The sequence below is a fragment of the Rattus norvegicus genome, chromosome 4 (genome assembly GCF_036323735.1).
Source record: "Rattus norvegicus strain BN/NHsdMcwi chromosome 4, GRCr8, whole genome shotgun sequence".
NCBI classification, from domain to species: Eukaryota; Metazoa; Chordata; class Mammalia; order Rodentia; family Muridae; genus Rattus; species Rattus norvegicus.
The window spans coordinates 72,699,662-72,710,464 of record NC_086022.1 but is presented as its reverse complement, the minus strand read 5'-3'; the positions used below and the strand labels follow the sequence as shown (position 1 = coordinate 72,710,464).

At 37.8% G+C, this 10,803-nt stretch overlaps 1 protein-coding gene across 1 annotated transcript; it reads right to left on the bottom strand.

Annotated features, from left to right (window-relative positions):
• Positions 1–2,165: 2,165 nt before the first annotated feature.
• Or2f1b (olfactory receptor family 2 subfamily F member 1B) lies at positions 2,166–3,116 on the bottom strand. The gene has a single exon (NM_001000851.1). The coding sequence runs from the start codon at positions 3,114–3,116 to the stop codon at positions 2,166–2,168; it is 951 nt and encodes a 316-aa protein (NP_001000851.1).
• Between the last annotated feature and the right edge of the window lie 7,687 nt (positions 3,117–10,803).

Here is a 10,803-nt window from a genome sequence, read left to right as displayed (position 1 = left end):
ATAGTTCAAATCTTCCTAATATTTAAGCAGTATGACCAAGTACCCAACTGGTTTGAAACTTTGGCTCTAGTCTTTTCTGGTAGTATTTTGCCAGGTTTTGTTCAAGGTGTATTCCTTTCTAATTACCATTTTTCAAAGCTATGATATTAAAGCTATGCTTACTAGTTTTATGCCAGCATGATACAAGCTATCTCAGAGGATAGAACCTCTATTGAGAAAATGCTTCCATAAGACTGGTCTGTAGGGCATTTTCATAATTAGAGATTGATAGAGGCTGGTCCAGCCCTTTGTGGTGGGGCAAACCTGGACTGGTGGTCCTGGGTTGTATAAGAATGGACAGTGAGAAAACCATGTGATTCAAGCCAGTAAGCAACACTGCTTTATGACTTCTGCATCAGATCCTGCTTCCAGGTTCCTGCCCTGTTTAATTTTCTGTCCTTACTGCTTTTAATGAAGAGTTGTTACATGGAAGTGTGAATGAAATAAACTTGTTCCTCCTCAAGTTTCTTTTGGTCACAGTATTTCATGACAATAGTAACCTTAACTAAGACAAACATTAAAAGACATTTTGGCATCCAACGCCTTGCCAGATCTGACAGTATCTCTCTATTTACTTCACCTTCTTTATCTTCTTACTCTGCTGTGCCCTTCAATTAAGCTTCCAGTATATTAGAATGTGAATTCTTACACTATACACTAAATTTTGAACTACTTGTTCCATATTTAGATTTTTTTTTGTCATCTCGATAACTGCTTCTCCTGTTTCAAGTCTTAACATGAAGGACCTTTCATGTGGTTACTTCTTCTGTCACCATAAATGGCTTTGCTCTCACTTTAAATTTATCATGTGCATTATAGATGTTCATTGTCTGTCATTCATATTCTATGTGTGTTCCTGTCAAGACTGTAACAGATGGAGGGTTTCTAAGGACCACATAATATGAAATTTTATGAATGTCATATGAATTAGAATCAATAGAAATTTAGCTGCCATTTGCATCTTTAGGAAAGCCTATCTGTATTTCAAGATTTGAGATTATATTACTATTGCAAAGTTATAATTCAAGCATGAAATTAGTTCAGGTCAAATGGGTCTTAACCTGTGTATGTTGACAAATATAGCAACTGAAAATTACTAATTATAAAGAAGTAATTCTAGGGAAAATATGTAGAATTCTTCAAGGAAGTGAGAAGACCACCCATGATCATATTTGTCCCTATTTATTGTTTAATTATTATTTTTCTTTTATTTTACGTTCTTTGGACTTTTTGTTACCTCACTGTTGAGATCAGTGAGGACTTATTGTGAGTATGAGAGATAATGAAAGAAAAGATTAATACACAGACATGAAGGAAACATTAATACAGTCACCTGAATTACCTCAATTGCTCAAATCCATCTTTGGTAGAAGAGTCAGCTCTAAAAAAATTACAATCCTAAAAGTAAGTGTGTCTTTGATAATTTATATTTTATCTTATCATTTTTTGATTGTTGTGTTTCAATAGTTCAGAAGAAGAGAGTAAAAATAATTTTTAGAGATTGGTCAATTTTGACACATCAACAAAGCCTTTGTTTATGTAGTCAAATCTTTTCAAGTTGTTTGAATGCTTCCAATAAGTGCCAGAAACAAATGTTTACTTGGAAAAATAATACCTTTTTATACTTGGTACATTTCTATAGAAACTGTCAGTTGATCTTTTGGTAGACGGTTAACTCTTTTCTTTTAACTTTGTTAACTCTTCCGGTGAGATGTAGCATCTGCTTGTAGTTAGTCCTGCCTAAAGGCATTTTAATAATATTCAACAGCTCTCCTCAGTGTTGGCCCACTTACAAGCTGTGCTATTTCAAAGATTTCGAGTGAGTCTCTCCAAAGGTGAACATGAACTTTCTCTCCAGTGGAATCAAAACAGCCTGTTCTGAAATGTATTAACAAAAGTACTTTCACTTCATGACTTCAAACAAAGCAGTAAGTATTACCACAGTGTGGAAGTGGAAAAAGCTTTATACAACATTGTATAATTGCATTGAACATCCCGATAAGGCACAATTCAACATAAAAACTCAGCCGCCAACATGACATCACTACTGCATGTCATGCTGTCTACTTCCTGGTTGACGAGTTGAATAAACGAGAATGGTTTTTTCCAGTGGTGTTCATAAGTCATCAAGTTGACAGTTTCGATGTAAACCCAGAGAATTTCCCTAAAAGTTTCTGCCATGCCCCCTTAACCTCTTTATTTCTTAGACTATAAATCATGGGGTTTAGCATGGGTGTCAAGATAGCATAAAACAGAGACATCAACTTCTCCTGAAGAACAGAGGGGCTAGAGTGGGGTTGGATGTAGGTGAAAATGGCCATGCCGTAGCATAGGACAACCATAGTAAGATGAGAGGCACAAGTGTGAAAGGCTTTCCACCTTCCCTCTGTGGACTGTATCTTTAGGATGGTGGAGATGATCTGGATATAGGATAAGAGAACTAGGAAGAAAGGTGTCATAAGCAAGACAATGCTAGAAACCATGATTGCAATCTTATTAGATGAGGTATCCACACAAGCCAATCTGACCACAGCAAGGGTTTCACAGGCTATGTGATCAATATACTTCGCGCACATAGGCAGGTGAAAGGTGATGACAGTGTGCACAAGAGAGTTGATAAAACCACTGACCCAAGATGCAATGGCCAGCCATGTGCATAGCCCTGTATGCATGATGACTGAATACCTCAAAGGATCACACACTGCCACATAACGGTCATACGCCATCACTGCCAGCAGAAGGAATTCAATCCCACCCAAGCCCAAGGAAAAAAATAACTGGGCTGCACAACTTAGAAATGGAATTGCTTTGTGTATGGCAAGAAAATGAGCCAGCAGCTGGGGGACTATGCTTGTGGCATAAGGCACATCCACCAGGGACAGGTTGATGAGAAAGAAGTACATGGGAGTGTGGAGTCTGCTGTCCAGTCTGATCAGAAGAATAATGAGGAAGTTCCCCAATACTGTCACCAGGTACATCAGCAGGAACAGGATGAAGAGGGAGACGTGAGTGTCCCAGTCACCGGAAAGGCCAAGGAGGATGAATTCATGCATCTGTGTCTCATTGTTGGCTTCCATTAAAACTATTATCTGCAAAGAGTATCATAAATAAAAACACAGGTAATCAAATAACAAGGACCTAGGTTTCTAAGAATACATAATGCATAGGACCTGCCAGCCCTTTAAAAAAAATCTGACATCATTTGTGGTGCTTAGAAAACATGCTTGATTCTAATATACCTTTTATTGACTGTTTCCGGCATATAGGCCAATGCTTTCATAATGACTTGACATGCCTCACTGAGGGCAGCTAAAACCCAGAGATGAAGCAGTGAAGTTCTGTCTGCTCTCTGTCATTACTAGTTTCTCTTATTCTCAGGCAAGGGGAATAGAGTATTAGAATTGCCAGTGGCTAATACAAGGATAGATGGTTGACATGAGAACCACAGATTAAAACTATCTCAAGTGTTTTGAATGCAATCCCCTTGAGGAAATGCATGAGTAAACTCCAAGAAACATGACTGTGAATGGGCATGGGTTTGTGGAAAGATCTGGAATTCAATAACCTTGTTTCATTAGGTCATTTTATTTTATTTACCAGGTATTTGATTTCTGTTTGGTGGTAAGTTTTGTTATATAAGAAAAAATCAAGACTTTCCAAGTATTTTAAAGCACGAATGTAAGTAGCTCATGGGAAGATGTGTGGGTATTTTCACTGTTTGTATACTACAAGGGTTGGGGGTGTAACAAGACTCTGCTTGGGGCAGATAAAGAACCAAATGCAATTCACTGTTGTCTAAGTAGACACAAATATAATCAAATCTGTCAATGCATTAATTTGTTTCATAGGTTTCAGTTTCCTAAACTCTTAGTGCTCTGGAAGGAAAGACCACAATGGAGCCTCTGTTTTCATATTCTCCTCTTTCTCTAATCTGATTCAGTTAGGATTCTGCTATCTGAAATTGAGCTGAAAACAAAGCAAATGAGAATGTGGAAGAAGGTCAAGGATGAAATAGAAAGGACCCCAGTGTCCAAGGCAGGTATAATACAAGAACCCTGGCAAAAACACTGCCAGGAAACAAATTCTCTGCTTATTATTTGTGCTCAGCAGGTGCTTTTCAGTAAAATAAATAAATAAATATAGCATGCTATTAAAAATCCAGGGCGAACAGGTGACATTTTAAAGACTTATTTAGAACTGACTGAACTCCTGAACATCTGTCTGTTCACTGATGCCTTGGTTTTTGGAGTGTGCAATGCAAGGAAAAGTAGGAGGTGGGAGAGAAAGAGAGACACAGCACCATAGTCATGCTAGGGTCTCTGAGCTGAAAGGAGAAAATTTCCTGTTTCAACTTTCTTACTTTCATACCTAAGCCATACATACCTAAGCCATATATACCTAAGCCGTACATACCTAAGCCATACATATTTAAACCATATATACCTAAGCCGTACATACCTAAGCCATACATACCTAAGCCATACATGGTCCAAACATTTGCAAACAGTTTCCCTCACAGAGATCTACACGGTCCCTAAGATTTCAAGTTTGACTTATCCCAGAGAGTGTTCACACAACTCATAATCTAGCCTTGTTCTCTTAGCCTTATCTTACTTATTATAGAAAGTATTATCATATTGTATTTCTTGCAGCAAAGTATTTTACTGAACAGTTTGCATATAGGCAAATATAGTTAATTGATATGTTCCTTGGTTTTAATTATGTTTATCCTATTGAGACTCCTATTCACTTATCTGTAAGGCTGTTTCCTGATTTTAAATTTTTTTAATTCTTAAATGTTTTTCATTTTTGAGATAAATTTGGAGTTTTGAGTGGGTTGGCCTCAATTTCACTATTCTTCAGATTCCCAAGGGCTAGCATGTGACACTGATCCCAATTCAAGAGATTATTTTTTTGAGACAAGATTTGTAGCCAAAATTAGCCTCAAACGTGCTTCCTGCCTCTGCCTCATAAGTTCCGTGGCTGCAGATATGTATAATTATACCTGGTTTATATGGTTCTGGAAATCAAATCCAGGGATTAATGCAAGCTAGCCAAGCACTCTAACAACTGGACTACACCTTCAGACATTCCTACATATTAATATTCAGTTAAACCCATTTTTTATGCTCTAGTGTCCCTCTTGGAAGTCTGTAAAGAATACCGGATGTATGACAAATGAAAGAGATAAGAAGGGTTCGTTGGACAACATTAGCACAACTTTCAGCAAATACTATTCAGCATTACATTGGGCTCTCTCAGAAAATATGTGTGACTTTTATTCTAGTTTCATGGTGAAGATGCATTGGTTTGTAATATAATCTATGTCTAATTTTTCCCATAAGAAACAGGATCTTATCTTTTCAGCTATTGATAATCTGTAGTCTTTCTATATTTCCTTTGTTCATGAACTCAAATAGGTAAGGGACAAGTTCTAGTGCTTTATTCCATTTGTATATACAAACAAGAAAAAAAAGATGTCTTAGTGCAGGGTTAGAGGTGTAGTTGATACTCACAATGAGTGTTTAGCTCAAACTCCTGTGCAGGGGCAGCTAGTCACCACTTTCCTGTCATTGTCAGGAAGGAACTACATGCACATTTGCCATAAATCTATGTCAAGAGTAACAAATGATAAAATAGCATTTCATTTTTCTTTTGATTACATATCTTCATCACTGACAAATTTCAAATCACATCTCTCTGCAACAAGACATCAAGAAAGAATGATATAATTTGGTGCTTAGTCTCCTTAGATATAGCACGAGGAATGGGGAATTCTTGTTTGTTTGTTTGTTTGTTTGTTTGTTCTAAGAACAGTGGTGAAAGTACAGTGCTCAGTGAGCCTTAATAAGAAAAATACAGTGTTTTGGAAAGAACAGTTAAAATATATCTTAGAAAGTGACCTCACAAAGTTGTTTGAATGGTTAAAGTGGATGCTTGTGTGGAGCATTCTTTTCGTTGCTGAGCATTTATAATTAAAATATTAAATGGGAGGTCTGAGCTTTGTGAGAGGAAGGTTCAGAAGAAGCCACTGTGCTCAGTCATCAGCTTCTGCTGATCCTCCTTAATAGATCGAGTTCCAGGAAAAAGCTGCAGTTTTACATGACAATACAGGGAGAGGAGGAGAGGTGTTACCAAAAAGGAACAATTTCCTCAGTAAGTTGTTATCATTGTTTCATGCTAGAGAAAATCATCTCTCTCTGATTCTTGCTTTATTCAGTAATTATTGGTTACAGCAAACATCAAGACTCCAATGTTCTGTCAATGACACATATGCAAAAGGTGTTTAGAACAATTTTGCATGACTCAATACCTAATTTTAAAAAATTAACTTAAATCCATCAACCTCTTCAATAAATGAAGTCTATTTTTTCTCCCATTGTAACAGTTAAAATTCATCATAGAAATGTAGTCTAAGTGATAACGTATTGAATGTCATTTTAAAGTTTACTTGATAAATTTCCTCATCCTCCTAAACTTTCTCTTGTTTTTCCAATATACTACCACATTATACCTTCTTTAGATGAAAATATATGTCACCCAAAGGTCATGAGCATGCCAGGGTATTAGTATGCAAGCAGCTATTAAACTTTCCTTAGCTAAGCCACTACTTAAAGACTATACATGTACTGACCCTGGACTCTGACCTCATAGGTAGCAATGAATATCCTAGTAAGAGCACCAGTGGAAGGGGAAGCCCTGGGTCCTGCGAAGACTGAACCCCCAGTGAACTAGATTGTTTGGGGGAGGCCGGCAATGGAGGGAGGATGGGGAGGGGAACACCCATAAAGAGGGAAGGGGGAGGGATTAGGGGGATGTTTGCCCGGAAACCGGAAAGGGAATAACACTCAAAATGTATATAAGAAATACTCAAGTTAATAAAAAAAAATAGCCCCTCAGAGCAAATAAAAAAAAAAGATAAATAAAAAAAACTTTCCTTAGTATTTTATCTACTTGGAGTACGTGAAGTTTGACTTCAGACATTACTGCCTCCATTTTCTGGATTTGTTTTGATCTTTCATCTGTGAAATGTGAACATCTCACATTGTATAAGCTTGATTTCTAGTAGCTATGGACCCCGTTGTAGAATTTTTCTCTTTGCCTTCTTATCTTTAAAGAAATTTAATGGGAAATCGAGAGAGTCAATATCTAGAATTCAGTCAAGCATAGTTCGAGTGAAACATCCTCAAGCAAAGACTTGGTGTTAAAATTTGATATTTTAGAATCATAAAACCAGGTGTTACTTAACTATTCTAATGTACTTTAATTATATCTGAATAGGTGGTCACTTACACAAGGTTTTCATTTATGCCAAGCTCTTTAAACCTTTGTATAATTCCTAAGAGGAAGAGGCATAGTTCCAAACAATTACAGGACTTTCAAACATGAAAGTCCTTTACCCACCACCCCCTGACCATATCTAGACTCTAATAGAAATAAGACTTTGGAAGAAGCATAAACAATTGAACATCAGGACAAAGATGAGAGATCTGGTCTTCATACGCTTACCAACAGGTTAATTAAAACGCTCACTCTGTTGACAACACACAGTCACCAGGTAAACTCTGGGGAATCTCTTCTGATGCTGCTGTTTGTGGTGTCTTCCTACTGGTTCTTGACTGAGCTTAGTTTTCCTCACTTCTGTGGTGGCACAACACTCAGTTGATATGTGCAAGTAAGGATGCAGCCAGGGCTGGGGTCTGAGGAACTGCTTCCATTTGAAAGACTCAGACACACATGACAGGTGCCTTACCTGTAGGCTACATGCTACATCTCACGTATAACATGTATCTAACTATGACAAATCAGTTTTCCTTCTCTTAGCTATCTGACTTAGGGAGCTTGTGTTCTCAACCTTCATTCCACATTGACTTGGTGATAACTCCTGATTCTGTTTAGTGCAAATGGTTTCTTTCCGTGTTCCGTCCTTCAGGAATAGAGTAGAGAAACGATACTTTCCATATGCAAAGAATACATGATCATATGCTTTGAATCAGCCTCAAATATACAGTATGGAAAAAGCGAGGCACACTACTTTTCCCACCAACAGTGACAAATCCCTGTACAGTTGTGTGGAAGGTTAACATAAAGCTAGAGAAGAATATACCAAAGGCCCTTTCAGAAGGCAATTGGCTTGTACAATGGCTTTGGTAATGCTCCACTGGGTTTTAGTCACAGTTGGCCTCCTCTTTGGAGACGTTTACAATTTTAGCTGAGCCCTGGATACAAACATACAGTGCAAGAACTACAGATGTTATTCTCTCATACTGGTCATGAAAAACCAGAATCTTACCTTCATAGAGTTGATCTGTCAGTGGAAATTGCTCTTTGATTACCCATGGCTGCACATGTGGTGGTTGTATAAGCAGACAGTATCTATCCCAGGCCAGTTTCTGTCATCATTACATTCAGATACAGAGAAGCTCAGGGACACTTAGGTGGGTGACATGTCAAAAATAACTTTATACCCTGAGAGCACTAGCAATTCTTATTTTGGTTTTATTGCTGGCTTTACTCTGACTTTTTGTGTCTAACTTTTTATATAATATGACTCTAAATATTATATGCCTGTGTCTCACATAGTAGGTTTTGAAATCTGTCATTGCTGACCCATTTTATCATGTTAGGTTGTGTACATCTGCACTAGCTTTTTATCTAACATTCCTTTTGTCAGGGGTATTACTGCAGTAAAATACTTTCATCAAGAAAGCTTCCAGATATGTTCCTACAGCTCAGTCAAAAACTAGTGTTGATTTGGGCAATGAAGACCAGAAGTTCAAGATTATTGTTGGCTACATAGCTAGTTGTGGATCACCCTATATGACATGAGACTCAGTCACAGAGGAACAAATAAAAGTATCCCTAAAATATGGCTAAAATATTAAGGTAACCACAAAGCTATTTGAGTCCAAATTCTAATGCTAATGACTTTGACAATCCATTTTATCTTTCATTTCTATTATTTCTGTTGAGGAAAAAAGCAAAAAATTATTTGTATACAAATGTTCAGGAAAATATTTGAGATAAGAAATTTTAATGCAATTGATCGCTCATTTTTTTCTGAAAATATAATATTCTCCTACCACATACTCATGATTGTCTATAACTATTCACAAGTTTTATTAACCTATGCTTTCCCCAAAATATTTCCTCTTAATAGTCAAGAAGTATTCATTTATAATACTCATGATTTTAATGAATAATAGTTCTCTTTCCCTAACCTCTGGTCACTCATTTTCTTTACCAGTACTAAAGTTTTTAACTGTCATACTGTGACAATGCCCCCCCAACCTCAGTAAAATTGAATGGTTTCACTGCATTTCCTGTAATCCTCTTGAGGATGAGAGAGTTTCAGCATTAGCAGTCCATATGTCTGATCCATAGATACAGATTAATCAGTCACTAATGGTTCTGTCCACCTATCTGCTCCTGTTACACAACCCCTCTTGATATCTGTGTTTAGATTCTCCGGTGTCAGTGTCTAGCAGTATAACCTGTGTTCTAAAGGATGTTTCCTATGTGTATACAGTGGTGGACCACACTGATCAGGGCCCCAGGCCTCCTGGGTTCCATGACTTGGAAATCCCCTGGAACTTGTTTACAAAAACTACTGGAGGGAAGCTCAATGATAATCCCCAGTGGGCTCACTCACAGCACTAACAACGCAATACAGAGGCTACCCTGGTGACCTGCAGTAGACAGAACCCATCAGGAGCTTGAGGAATTGGGATGCTAATTGTCACCACTCCCAAATCTCAAAGGTAAGGCTACCATGCTGCCCTTTCTCTCCAAGATGAAGGATGTTCTTCATCTCTCTCTTCTCAAGTTCCACTGAACCTTTAGGTCATTTAAGTAAATCAGCTTTGTGACATTTTTTTATGTCACCCTACAACACACATAGATGATTCTAGAGTGCTTGTGTTCTGTGGAGGGGTGCCTGGGTCTGATTTAAAACCAGTTGAAAAATACAATACTCTTCAACTATCTCTAGAAGGCCCCTGCTTTAGCTTCTGGAAGCACAAATCCCTTCCTCTGTTCTGATGAGGAGCATGCAGCAAATATAATGGGAAGCTGTGATGATGGATGATCAGTAAATGTCTCACAGCACAATTTGAGTCCAAAAACAATAGCATTGCCTGAAAAGATTTAACTCTGAGTAAATACACAAAAAATAGTATTGTGGTTTACATGAAAAAACATGGAAGGAGAAATAGTGAGCAAGCTAATATTAAAAGAGGCTATTGGGAATGGTGGAAGCATCCTTAAGAGGTGGGGCTTGCCTGAAGGAAGTGCATCACTAGGGGAAATCTTTGACTATTAAGCCTGAGCTGCAATCTAACTCTTTAAGCTTCCTGTAAGCTACTTCCTTTTCCATGTGCTCCTATGCTATGATATTCTGCCTCACTGCCCTTGCCAAAACAATGGGTTCAAGCACTCTGGCCTGAAATATATGAACTGAAAGGGCATATTCCAGGGATCCTGTAACAGCACTGACAGCAAAGCAGTCTGACCAGGACAAACTCTGATTCCATGTTTCAGGCAACTAAATGAAGAACACCAATGTTTTAATCTTTTATACTACTTTCCTTCTATAGAACACTCCCCTACATACACACATACACACTCACTCTCCCCCCCTTTCTCATACACACACTTGCAATACATAACACACATATTCACACTCCCCTACACACACATACACACAGACGCACAAATACACTCACAAATTCACACATACTTTCTCACACACGTACTCTCATCTGA

Excerpts from the sequence above, each read along its gene's own strand:
- Or2f1b (NM_001000851.1), bottom strand. The coding sequence starts at position 3,116 with ATGGAAGCCAACAATGAGACACAGATGCATGAATTCATCCTCCTTGGC.